At 41.7% G+C, this 14,100-nt stretch overlaps 1 protein-coding gene across 1 annotated transcript in view; it reads right to left on the reverse strand.

Annotated features, from left to right (window-relative positions):
* Positions 1 to 14,100, reverse strand: part of KCNU1 (potassium calcium-activated channel subfamily U member 1) — a 75,936-nt gene that overhangs the window by 9,654 nt on the left and 52,182 nt on the right. The window contains exons 28-29 of the mRNA XM_075042189.1: positions 13,353 to 13,488; positions 12,667 to 12,780 (exon numbers count right to left, since the gene is read on the reverse strand). Coding sequence (XP_074898290.1) covers positions 13,389 to 13,488 — 100 coding nt within the window. The 3' untranslated portion in view covers positions 12,667 to 12,780; positions 13,353 to 13,388. The remainder of the gene's footprint in view (positions 1 to 12,666; positions 12,781 to 13,352; positions 13,489 to 14,100) is intronic.

The raw sequence follows: 14,100 nt of genomic DNA on the forward strand, positions 1-14,100 counted from the left end.
AAGGATTTTTACTTTGCATTACAAAGAAGGGTAGAAAGGACCTGAGCTGCTACCAGCTGAGCCTGCAAAACATCCAGGAGGTGTATTGTCACATCAGCTTAAAGGCAAGGCTCGGTAGCTAAGACACGACACGGCACGACACTAACACGGCACACTGCTTCCAAAACAGACTGGCTTCCCTCAGTTGCCCCCCACTGCTTGGTACAGACACAATCAGCAGGTTGGAGGTTGCACCAAGGGAAATGACAGCACGTTTCCTACAACGTCACAGGCTGCTCAGTGAGAACCATGCAGCTTTCTCCTGGTTTTATGTTATACTGGAAGTACTTTAGTTCATCCATTTTTTTTAAAGTGTTAGCCTTAGTTCTGCTCTAATTTAGACCTGTGTTAATTAGCACTGTCTCTATTGAGGTGAATAGTTTCTTAGGAGAGGCAGGTAACAGCTTTCCCTAAGCTGAATGAATTGCTTAGAGTATCACTGTGATGTGAAAAGCAGACCAGGTCCCACTGCATGAAAGCCTCTGAACCATCCAACTACCACAGGTCACGCAACCCAACTGCATGCTCCCATTGCTATTTCTCCTTAGCAATCCCATGCTGTACACAAAGGCAAACATGTTTCTATTTTAAACTCTAATCCAAGGCTACTGCATGCCTTTTGGAGTGCGGATGTCCTGGAAATGTCACTGCAGAGCAGTGTGCTCAAGAGATTAGAGCCGTTCCATTTTGCAAATGACAGAGTACAGTCACAGATGTTACTCTAGCCATGGGGTCAGACACAGTTGCTCAGGCTTAACTTGTTGAATTGCATTAATAAAAAGGAGAAGGGGCAAATGCTGAAAAATCCTGAGCAGCTGTAACTTTGCTCAGGTTAGTATTCCTACGGCTTTTATCGCAGAGAAACAAACTTCCTTTCCCCCACAACATCCAGTAGCCATTACAAGCTTTAGACAGATGACTCTAAGGACTGAATTCTCAATCAAAAAGTACACTTAGTATTTCCAGCCTTGTTGTGTACGGACCAGCTGAAGAGTTAAAGGCCTTTCTGCAAAGAACTCTGCAATGAAAGTGGTGGTCATGAGGCTCCGAGAAGAATCAAGCAACTAAAGCAGCTCGACTGTCTAAGAGCACTGACATTTGCTGAGCCACCTAAAAGCTTCAGAGTAGAGCTGGGTTAAGGGAACTGGTCAAGATCAGAGACATGACAAAGCAGAATTGATTCGGGATACGTAAGAACTTAAACAGGACTGCCCAGGGGCAGATATACATGGAGGATGGCTGGGAACACAATCACTCGCAGAGAGTGGAACCGAGTTCAGATTAATGTCCAATACCAGCCCTGGGTCTTCAGACCAAGAACTGCAAGAGATGAGCAGTTCTAGACAAGGCTATGGTGCTTGGCAGAGCTGGGCTGCGGAAGGCACCACCTCTAAATGGTGACATGGCACAGGTTGAGACTGAAGTTCACAGGCAAAGAGTAACGTGAACACAACCTGCATGAATCCTAGGGGCCTGGTTCTCCCATCAGTAGTCATTTACACTTGGGCACTTCACACAGTGAGCAGCAAGCACAAATTGCAGACTGGAAGAAAATCAGGCTGCATTAATAATATTTCCAAAAGAGACTAATACTATGGGATGCTTCTATTTTTACGTACCTAATTTGAGAGCTTCTGATTTGCAGATAGCGAGAACTGAGTAGCTTTTACATTTTTAGAAAACCAGGTGCTTTTAAGATGTACCTTTAAAATCAAAATCCATTTTAAATCACCACTGAGAATCTTGGCTGGTGTGTAATAACGCTTCTAGGCACTTGCTCTGAAAAGCAGCCTGAGCTGTGTCCTAGATCAGCATGCAGTGACACGCATCATTCACACTAATGGACTACTTCTAGCTGCGTTGGGGGAGAGAGACAGGGAAGGGCTGGGGAAAAAGTGCCGAAATGTACTGAACCCCCCCCCCCCAAATAAAAATCAGGTGCAATTGCAGCTCCAGCCTGCATGCTTGGTGTTAATCATTTGCTCCATTTCTGTGGCTCATATCTGCTCTATGCTTTTGCACTATGAGAAATTTTGGTGCTCTGTAAAAAGCAAAGTATAGACAAGCTTAAATGTATAGCCAGCACCATATTAGTGGGATTTCTGCCCTCCAGCTGCCCAGGGCAGGGAGAGCCTATCATTTCTTTAGGGTCTGTAGCTGCCTGAAGAAAGCTGGGGAGAGGAAGAGACATAAATTACCTAGTTATTTAAAATTTTCCAAGCAAAAGTTTGGATCAAACACATGAGACAAACACTGCTATATCAAACTAACCTCAGTCAGATGTACTGAAGTTGGTAGGATAACTTGGGTGGAAAATGACAGGCATTTGTTCCCTACTGCCCACTGCTGTTTAAGCAGCAGTAGGCAGGCTCTCCATTTTCTTGTTCCAGCTGCAGCTAAAGAGATAACACAATAATCAAAGCTACTTTATGATATGTCTAATGGAGCAGGGAAAGAGTTCCATGTGAGTGACCAGAGACGCACGCAGTATTTGAGACACAGGTATACTATGGATATAAAGAGCAATATGCTATTTCTTCTCTAGAAGTTTCTCACAGAGCTGATGCCCTCACAAAACTATTCATATAGCACTGACACCTCTCTCCTTCAAGGTATTAATGAATTAAGAAGACATTTTTGAGCAAATATTCGGGGGATTTTTTTTTTAACCATGTGACTTTACTAGCATTGAATTTTCACTGTTGTTTTATTGTCTGGCCATTCAGTAGTGTGAAAACCTTCTCAAACAGGAGCAACATCAGTGTGACATCTGCTTTTCTGTCTCTTTTCTAAATGATGAATATTCTACTGCAGAGCCTCCCCTCTCCTCACCCATCACCCTATTCTGATCAGTAGTCCTACCCTGGCTCAAGGGTCAATTTTTTGCAGTAATTCATTCCCTCCCCACATCACTTTTGTTAAAGTCACCAAGTCTTGCCACAGCAATGAAGTCTGTGAGCTGTCTGAGTGATGATCCTGAAGAGGGATGTGATCACTTTATCCAGATCACTGACAAAACCGAGTCCTGTTCTAAAGTGTGTAAGAGTTGGAGTCAAGACTAACAACGTGTCCCTCACATCCCAAAGAGCAAGACTTACACCCTGACAAGTTCTTGATTATGAGCACTGATTTTTCAGTCTCAGACCTGCTTTTCCTTTTCCTTGGTAGCAAATCTGATCCATGCACTTGCTGACTAATGCTAACAAATCAGGCCAATTGCTGCTTACTGGAATCACCTTTCAATGGGGAGTTGACAGCAAGAACAATGCATCTGTTTGCAGCCTGTGGAGGCTGTGGGGAGCATCTGTCATCAGAGGAGCTACTTGTCAAAAGAGGTTTCAGGCTCTGGCTGATTCTCAGAACAGGGAAAAGAGACATGTACAGACCTATAGCTGGACTGTTGTTTTGTATTGGTGGCGCTTTCATCTTCCCCTGTCTTTGCTTCCACAGCTGACTTTGTTCTATCAGATGCGGCTTTTAATTATGAGAGTTCTATGTGCCATTAGTGGTTTAACTGAAGGGAAATTGAACCATATAAATAGCACCATTTTGCTATTCTCTGTTTATATTAAGCTGGATTTCCCTTTTGATATTTATTGAGGGAGATGTGGACCTGTTTGACGATTCAGTTTAACTAGTTAAGATTTTACTGGAGGAAGGAATTTAGCCACTGAAATTGCCATAGGCAGCATCGCAACTAGTTGGGTAGGAAAGAAGCAAGCAGCAACCACTACTTAAGCAAGACAGATGACATCAAAGAGGCACTCCACCAGGGGTTTTTTAGCAGTCAGTAAATTATGCACGTACAAAGTAATAAAGGAAGTGTAATAATGCCTTATTGTTATATGGGCACCTTTCATCCTGAAGGATAGTAGTTTACAAGCTGGAGATCTCAACACTGGAGTTGGTATTATGTTTTGTCTTGCAGGGCTGAAATATCATTTACCATTTCAGTCTTAAGCTGATTAAGAAATTACAGTTTGGGGAATATTGTCAATGAAAAACATTACTGAAAAATTGCATGAAAAATTAACATTTGAAAAAGTCACTTTTTATATATTTTTAGCAGGAAAGCATTTTTTCACAGAGAGAAAATTATATTTTCATTTGAAAATAAAAGCAACTAGTTATAGTAAAAGATGAGGGACATATTTTAATTAAATCTTGAGGAACACAAATTCTTTACATTGTAGGTAGCAGTTTATGGTCAGCAGTACGAGCTGGTCAGATGCAGTAATACTGGGTGTCCTGTGAGAGCTCAGACAAGTTGAATTTATAAGCAGCAGCTTTGGGGATAACAAGGGGGAAGCCAATGGCATAAGACACTGTACAAAACACAGAGACAAGGAGAACACTGGTTAAGCCCCTAACAGAAAACTCCTCAGACTGATTCAACGTGGCCTCGATTCTCTGCAGAGACACAATTCCAGGTCTTAACGCCTTATTCAGATGGAAACCTACAGAGCAAAGTGCTTGATCCCTAACTCACCTCACTGGAAAACATAAAGTGCTGAGTTAGTGCTACTGGAAACTGAAAGTGCAATTGTAGGGAATCTGAATTACTTCACACTAGTATTTGGATGAAGAAGGTAAGATGCTATAGAAACTGTTGGCTCCCAAAGCAACTCGTAGCGTACATGTCAAGTCCAAGAAGATAAGAAGTGCTGAGCAAGGAATTACAAATGCTTCTCAACATTTCTTACAAGTTATACAGCACTTGTAAGGGTGTGAAAGCAAGAGCTGGTGGGAGACTGTTGTCTTCATCCTTGCTTCTTCATCAAGGCATTGTTTCCTTCCACAATGATACATAATTTGGAAATACTTGTGCATCTGCAAGGTTTACCAAATTAAGTAGGAAATGCACATGCTCAATTGCATCTTAGGTGATGTGGATCCACTGAGAGGTAATTGACCCTAATGCAGAAGGGGATTTTCAGGGTGTCTCATCTGTCTCCTGGAAAAGACCTCCTGGCAGGGATATTGCTTCATTAGAAAGCAACTGAGTGTTTTAAGCTCATTTCTGTCTTCTTCTAGGCAGAGACTTATAAGCGCACCCAGAACTAAGACTGCCAGCACACAAACTACAATTACGGTTAACTTTTAAATTGTGAGCCCATGAAAACAAGGGAAGGGGCTGGCTCGTTTTGGTTAAGGCTGTGCAACCACCACTAGAAAATTCTTTATCTATAGGGAGTGTTGCTTGTTTGCATGGTAGCACATCCTCCCAGACAATGCTGCATGGTAGAGACTGTTCAGAAAGGAGCAGAAAAAGAAAAACATGGGTAAAATTAGTCTCTACTGTTTGCTGTCCAGTTTCACTGGTAATTAGCTTGGCTACCTCTACAATGTGTTATGCAATATAGATCAAGACTTGATTATTTCTGCCCAGTAATACTCACAAGCAGAGTTAGGTTGCAACATGAGATGAGGAAATAAAAACTAAAGTTTAATAGAAAGCAACAGACACAGACAAGCAGACATCACCATCTAATGATGCTTGAAGAGCTTCTCTCTTTCAGCTGAATGTCTGTTTGGCCTGTAGGCATTATGAACCGTATCAGTCAAACTTTCTGTGCCACCCCTTGTTTATGAAGAAAGCTACAATTACTCATATTTGACAACTCAGTCCCACAAAGCCTTGTGAAGTTCAAAGCACTACCCACCTGGTATTTCTTTTTTACAAGCATGCAACTACAAAGTATAACTTTGGGAATCTTTTAACCTTTCTTTCCCACATGCCCAAGTATTCTTGTTCTTCCCTCGCTCGCTCTCTTGCTTTCATTTCACTGGGTATCACACTGAGAAGACTGAGATAATTCAGATAAGTGGGGGAATGAGACAGGAAAGATCTTTTTAGGATTGGTGCTTGACTGACTTAAAAGAAGCCTACCACACTGAATAAATTAGATCCTCAGGAGATTTTAAGTGTCCAAAATGGCCCACAGGACCTAGGTTCAGAGATGTTAGCCAAGGACTAAAATGACTTTGAGCAACGCACTCCACACCAAAGAATGCTATGGCTTCAGCAGAGCCACTCTGAATGCAGCTCAGACCGTACAGACAGCAAAGGCCGGTTGCAGAGGTTTATGAGAGCTCCTTTCATACCACTGCATTATTATAGAGATGTGTGTCTGAAGATGCCACAATTATAATGGAGAATGTTTATTTTGTCTGTAACCCAGCTGGCTGGTTTGCTGTATTTCAAATCTCTTCAAGTAAATAAATGAGGGGACTCTACTTTCCCCTCTACACTGCAGTGTGTATACATGAGTGTTATTTCCTGTATCAGATTCCTGTACAAAAACTGCTGTCAGACTATTAATAATCTGGAAAAACACCTTGAAACTTGACTCAATGAGGCCACATTGCAAATGGGCTCTAATGGCTTTTATTTCTCATCTCTGTCACCTCAGATCTAATCTGCCATTTTCTCATTTTTTATCCTCTCTGGTCCCCTCAAAAATCATTCAGCAACTCTTTCTTCAGTGCCAGGCAGAGCAGAAGGGGGCCGTGTGATGGGGTCAGCAGGCATTTATTAACAGAGAAAGGTCAGGTGTATCATGTAGTGTGAAGCAGAGTCTTGGGCACACTCCCAGAACAGAGCAAAGGTGAGTGCATGGCAGCCTTCTGCCACTTCAAGGCCTGGGATCAAAATGTAGAAAGCAAAGTGAGATGTAGTCCTGGAGGGAAAATATTCCCACCACCACAAACGAACCTTACAACAACACCCCCCACCATTACATTTCATTTTATGGGCCAGTAAGGAAGTTTCCTGGATTCTAAGACTCGCTTTTAGCCACAAGGAAAGAATTAGCCAAAGACTGTGCCAAAGAGCCAGTAGCAAACCCCTGGATAGTGACATGCTTGTTTTGTGGATTGCTTTTTTTTTTTTTTTAATTAAAAAATAAAAAAGCAATCTGGAACTGAAAGTAGACCCTAATTCTTTTCTCCATTTTGGGGCCACATCTGTGTCTTCTGTGGAAACAATCTAGGCACCATCAAAACCTTGCAGCATGCGTCCCTATGTTTAAACTGACACTCCTTACATTGAGCTTGGTGTGGTACATTTGCATGAAGAAAAAATGCAAATCAAAGGCTACTTAGTTCCTTCTCCTCTGAAAAAAAGAGAGAAAGAATGTAAGAGGACATTGAAAAGCATTATACAGGACTTGTGACCTATTAAGAACTTATGGTCAGACCTTTAGAAGTTGTTCAGATGCTCCGAAGTTCTTAATTAGATATCACTATATTTTTAATTAGATAGCATTCCTACGTATCTAATTACCTTTAAAAAAAATGGACCTCAGGTACCTAGGGGAAAAAGGCATGAGGCAGTTTCTGACAAACATTGTACAGTATGCAATTCTCAGAGAGAAGCCACAAGTCCTTTTTTTCCCTCAACAATCTTGACATTACAATCTGTTTAGGAGTTCCTTCCTTTTTGTTTTATTTGGTTATGCAAACATTAATTTAAGAAGTATTTCTCAAGCCTCCTGTGGGAATCCAACCCAATTTTCAGAGACAATGCATATACAAAAATGACTAACATTTCTCTTTGAGGAGGGGAGGAGATTTAAGGCTTTTGACTCAAGGTTGGGTTTTTTCCCCCTTTTTCTTCTCCCTCCTTCTTCTAAGTATCTCTTTATTCATCACTTTAATTACCTAATCATAAATTTCTTTAGGGGGTTACTTAGAAGGAAAATTAGCATCAAAGCTTGGCAGTAAATTCAGGGGCTTTTGGAGCAGGTCCAAGCTGTTTCACCTGTGATTAATTAGATGATTTTTCCCTTTAAGTGCCAGAGGGCTGTTGAAGTCTTTAAGCAGTTACATGACTGCTGGCAGCTCAGGAATTATGATTGATGCATTAGTCTGGCATTTAGGACTTCTGCTTCTTTTTGGTAGTTGCCTGGGTAAGCAAGTATATAAGACCAGCCACACTGATGGAAACAAAAGGCTCATTGCTGGCAAGCACCAGTCCTTGTGCTCATAGAAGAGTGAAGGAACTGGGTACATTTGCTTCTCCACTGCTGGTAGAATACTCAACAGGACTAAGATGAGAGAAAGGGAGAAAGAAATGCCTACTACTCGTTATATTTTACAGAGTCACAATATCAAGTCATAGCAGTACTTCTTTTCTTTAAAGTTTTCTTTAAGGTACGGGCTTATTCAAGAATGAAAATGAGAGGAAAACAGAACTAAACTTTTAACCTCAACCCCGGAAACCTTCTGAAAAAAAAGGTGGACTTCAAAAAAATGCATTTCTTTTTTACAAAAAAATAATATTCCTTCCCCCTTGCCCCAAAGGGGGAAGAATGAATCTCAGTGGGGTTGCATTATTATTTTTTTTAGCAGAAAACCTTACAAGACAACCAAATTTCAAGCCACTGTGTCTGATCTGGCTCGTCCTCCTGGCTGGAAACAAAAATCCTGTTGTGTCACTGAAAAAAAAAAAAAGCCAATCCCCAAAACCCCAACTTCTGCATTAAAGCTTTAGTGGAAGTTAGAAATGTCAGCCAACTCTAATTGTCATCCCTACGCAACTCTCACCCATATGCAGGATAGAGGATTTTGGAAACGCATCTCAACTTGTGGGGAGATAAAGCCCAGTGGGCTGTGTCTACTTTCACTGCTCTAGCTACATCCGTTTTCTGGGAAATGGAGAAACTTCAGTCACTAATGCTTATTAGTTGGCACATGTGTACTACAGAAAAAGTGTCAGAAGCATTAATGATGCACTTCCAGATTGCTTAATACAGTTAGCTCACCTAATTCACTCTGCATGGCCTCCTGCTGCAAGTAGAGAAGCAATCAGCAGTTAAACAGCTCTAGTCCCTTTATAACCGGCCACTAGAGAGACAGTGGGGAATAAGACTATGGCTTTATGGTACATTGGTGGCAGGTCAATAGAGTAAGCTGAAGTAGATGGATGGGAAAGTAGCGAAGAGCCCTTCCTTCAGTAGGAAGAGGCTAGAGAACCCACTGCCAATTAATGACTAAGGGAGACCTCCTTCTGTTCTGGCATTAATTTAAACCATTAGGTGTTTGGAGTTTATCTCAGCAGAGCAAAAATCATCTTTCAGACAAGATACGTGCTTTGCAGGAAACTGTGTGTATGCTCTCAAAAGCTACTCCTGCTGTCATGCATCCTTCCTCCCAAGTGTTCTCAGGACAACAGGATGTCCCTTCGCATCAGGAGACAGCTCCTCATCCTGCTGTGAAGTAGTTAATCTCCATGGGAAGTTCCTAGGCCTCTCGCCATCCCTGCTCAGAGAATAATGACACTTGGTGTTTGCAGCCACCTCTTGTTTTTGTCAATGCCCAGCCGGCCTCATCTAACATTTATAGAGTCTGGATTCTCCTCAGATCTCATTGACTATGTGTCAGTCACCACCCGTAGCATGCTGTACTGCAAAACCCAGCCCAGCTCACAGCAGTGACATCCTTCACTACTCATTCTGCTGGATTGTATCTGACTACAGGAAGGAGGACAGAGAAAACAACCCTGGCCTGCATGTATATATTCATCTCCTTATGGGCAAGTGCTCTTTGCAGAGGCCTGTGTTTCCCTCTGTGTGTATGCCCTTATCAGTGCTCAGATCCAGGTGGATGGATGTGTTAGGGTAAGTGCTTTAGCATGTTTGAGTCTCTACAGAGTCTACATATCCTTGCATGCATCTTTGGAGAGGTTTCTGGCTCCATTCGTCATGTACCAGCCTGAAATGACAGTGTGACCCAGCTGACAAGACAGACAAGACACATAACGGCAAGACAGCTGACCTACTGGGTAACTCAAGTAACTTACTTTCCTGTTTGAAAGTATGATGATACTTGTCTGCTTCTGTAAACAGGCTGACCATCTTATAACAAATAATTCATCAGGTAGTACCCCATGAAGACTATTTGAGCCACCTCTGGAAGAGACTGTTAAATCCTAGACAGACAGGCAAGGGAATGATCATGTTAGCAGGAGCTGAGATCTGAGAGTGGAAATGCAAAATGGCCTAGTGGGAATAGTGTGAAAGCTGCTAGCCTAGAAATCAGGAGATCTGGGTTCTGTTTTTATCTTTTCCACCAATCTGATATATGCTTTCGAGCAAACTACAACTCCTCTGCTTCCCTTATAACTCTTTTTTGTATATACCACCTAAGCTCACTAGGGTCAGGGACTACTTCTGATTGTATCTGACACAAAAAGTTTCAGAACTCTATCAGAGACTCCCGTAACACTGCTAAAAAGTAAAACCTACTAATATTAATCACCACCCACACACTAAGGTGACCTTTACAGCTTAGAATGGGTACAGATTAGCAAACTACAGTGCAGAGATCCTGTAACAGCTTTGTGTACCACGCTGTGGATTTCACTGCAGAAGCTGAATTTATACAAACATATGACCCAAACAATACAGAAGAAGATACTGTTGCTGAAGATTCAAAGGTGGTAGCTTCAGAAAGTGTGTTTGCATGCACCCACACACAGATTCTCTCCTACACCTTTGCTTTTCACAATTTGTGACAACAGAGATTATTCCTTTCTGGAAGAATGTGGCATTGTTGACATTTAAAAAAAAAGCAAAACAGGCCTTTGCTTTGCTTGAACAGCACAGGCTTTCTTGATCAGCTGTCTGAGGTGCCTCATCTGTACAAAGCATTTAAACCTGTCTAACATCAAAAAGTAAAGTAAGACAAGTCACTTTGATGCTCCAGAGCACATGCCTAACATGATTATTGCAGAATCTTCCTGGTGATAATAGAATTATGCAAAAGAGGCCTTGACCCATTAATGCTTTTACCTTTCTTAGGATTTCTCTCCCTCTTCCTTTTTTCCTGAGAAGCAGAACTGCTTGCTCAGGTACAGCAACTGAACAAAAAGGTGGAATAAGCAAAGTGGAAGAGGTCCCTTCTCCACCTTGCCATTTCTCCCCACTCCACCTTACCCCAGTAGATTACATGCTCTAGCAGCTGCAGGTTAAGCAACTGGAAATACGCTGTACTGGAAAAGCAGTATGACTGGACATGGGCATATTCCCCCATCACAGAGATGCTGTGAATGCAGGATGGAAAAGCACGGCATATGTCATCACTGGCGGTCCTGCACGTAAGACACCTTGGAGAGAAGGAACATTTAAAAAAAAAAATGCACTTGCTGCAAACCTCTCTTTCTAATGGAAAGAAGAAAGATACACCAGTGGTTGCAGCAGTTTTACACCAAGTAACATAGCTCTGGACTAACACAGTAGTATGCCCAATGTTTTGTGCCTTAAAGCTGAAACTAGTATGTCCTGGATCTCAACCATGAAGGAGCACTTTCAACATTTCCCTCCATTTTCTAGAAAAAGCAGATGATTTCAGATAGCAGAGTTTGCTGGCAAGATAGTCTGAGTTTCTCACCCACTCAGGGAAGTTATGAGTAAACAGGCTTTGGTGTTTCTTGCAGTTTTCTTAATAAAAATGCCTTAATGTTGCACAAGATGTGCTTAATATCACAACACAGAGGTCCAGGCATGTGTAGTTATCTAAAAGCAACAGAACAATTAGGAAGAAAAAGGGATGTTACCTCCTCTGTGCCCTGCTTAGACTGAATTACAGCTGAAAATAAAGGAAGGTTCAGATGATGACAATACAGAAAGCTTACAGAATCATAGTATGAGGTATCCTTTGTAGTCAAAGGACTGCAAAGCTTGCCCAGGCTTTTCCTTCCACCTTTTAACTGTCTTGTCTGTTTAAAATAATGCATGCTAGAGAATGGACTGAGACACTATTATTGAAGCCTTGTTCTGCCAGAGGGTAAACAGAATCCAGTGCACAAATTCTTATCTAAGTTTGTATATACAGTGGGTGATTTTAGGCCAAAAAACTCCTACTGAGAGATCAGCTGACCGTCTTGGCTCAAGTTCAGGTCTGCAAAGGGCTGGCAAAGGGAAAGCATGCTTCCTATGTATTTTGTTTGCTCTAAGCATGGTTCACTGATTCCTACTTGTAATCTGTCCTGAATTGAAAATGTACGATTAGTTTGTTCCAGGGAAGATGAGTCCAACACATTAAGGCTCAGACCTGAATCCAAACTCCAAACCTTCCCAAAAGCAGATATGTTTCCATCTGGAGTTTCGGTCCAAGCTTTTCTCTTGCTTCTTACTCATGTTGTTTGAGTGAGTTCCTAAATGTCCCATCCTAAATCAGTACCTATTTATGTTAGGCCAAATGAATCACAAGAGACAGTCCTTTCCCCAAAGCTCTCATTATCTAAATTAACGAGTATGTTATTATATGCCCTGTGTGCAGCAAGCAGCATTAGGATACAGTTAAATAACTTGCCCAAGGTTACACAGCCAGCTCTTTCCAGAGCTGGGTACTAAAGCCAGTTGCTTGACTGTTAAGCTCAGTGCTTTATCTTATTCCTCAAGAGGAAAAGAGCAAGCCCAGATCTGACCATTCCCCTGGGTAGGAAAGCTTCTGGAGTATCTATCTGAAACAAAGACTTACTTTCCCCCTTTTCCTGTCTAAAATAGAAAAAGGACCAAGACCTTATTCCTGAGCTTCAGGGATCTGTTAATTGGCTCCCTAGTAAAATTACAGAGACTCAGCTGCCTGATAATGATTGTAAATGACAGAGACTATCAGGTTTACCTTGTGATGTCCCTGGGGAGCTTGCAGTTAGTTTAGTCTGAACTCTGCGTCAGCTGTTTGGGTTCCTTTCTTCTCGGCATGTGGTATCTGGACTCAAGCTGCAGTCTTTCAAACCTAATTAGTGTTAGGGGAAAGAGAGAGAGAGGGGGGAAAAAAAAACCAACAAACCGACACCACCACTCTTCTCATTCCCTCAACTGACTTTGTAACTTACAGGCAGGACCTGATTTATGGTACACGTTTATTGGGATTTTTTTGCCTGAGTTTTTGTTTCTTTTCAAGCCTATCAATCCAGCATCTTCAGTTCTGGCTGCAAGAAAACTGAATTTTAGTGTGCTGGAGTCTTTGAAGGTTGAGAATTTCAGCAGAGAATCTCTAAACTCAACAGAGTCACCGTGTTAGTATATAGTTGGGTATGTTCTGTGCAGTGCTCAGCAGAAAGTGAAGTTTTTGCCCTTTTCCTCACAGAGAAAGCATTTTACTCTCTGATATGTTTGCTGTTAAAGCTTAACAATATAATTTTCAGTAATAACCTCACATTAACGTTTAGCCAAATTCAAACTGCCACCCCTAAGAAATAAGAACACAGACAATTTATTGTAGTGGTCTTAATAACTTGTACAATTTTTTATTTGCAGGACATTTCACAATCTCTCATAACTTTGGCATGAAGGTGTCTGTACTACCTGTTTTCTTCCTTGGTAACCAGCTTCCATCCCACATCACAGGTCATCAGTTGTTGCAATGTTGAATGGAACAACACAGAACAGCAGATCTGTAGACAGCATCTTCAAGTCACTGGCAGGCCGAGCAATCACAAACCTGAAAAAGCAGTAGCACATGAGATTCAGGCTACTTTGTGAGGCCTTTGAACTGAGCATCTGGGACAGCCAGAAAGCTGTAGGATTTTTTTGCAATGACTGACTGCATGTGCAGAATTCTTCGGAATGATGAGACAATATACAGAGGCTTTAATTTTACCTAGGAATGGGTTACATATATTTTAAATGAAGCTAATTAGTCTCTGGAACAGCTGCTGAAAGATGTGATAAATTTTTTGATTCCTCAAAAATCTTTAAATCAAGACTAAATGTCTCTCTAGGAGATCTGAAGCTCAAGCAATCACTGAAATCTTGAAATTGAAAGAATCAGTGAGTAGAACAGGTTAGATGAGAAGGTTCCCTCTGCCTCCAAACTCTCTGAAATCCCTGCCCTCAGCAACACTACTAACTTCATGCTCCACCAGCTCTCTAATGCAGAAGGCTCACTTGTAAAGATAAATCACATCTTAAGTGAACGTAAGGGAATCTCATACAAGTGCCAGTAAGCGCCATGTTCAGACCACACACCAGTTTGCCTCAAATGGCCCTAGCTACCTACAAGAATGTCTGAATCCAAGACAAAAATAAGTAGGTCAGGTTGCCTATAACAGAT

Source organism: Buteo buteo, chromosome 12, assembly GCF_964188355.1.
Source record: "Buteo buteo chromosome 12, bButBut1.hap1.1, whole genome shotgun sequence".
Taxonomy (NCBI): Eukaryota; Metazoa; Chordata; class Aves; order Accipitriformes; family Accipitridae; genus Buteo; species Buteo buteo.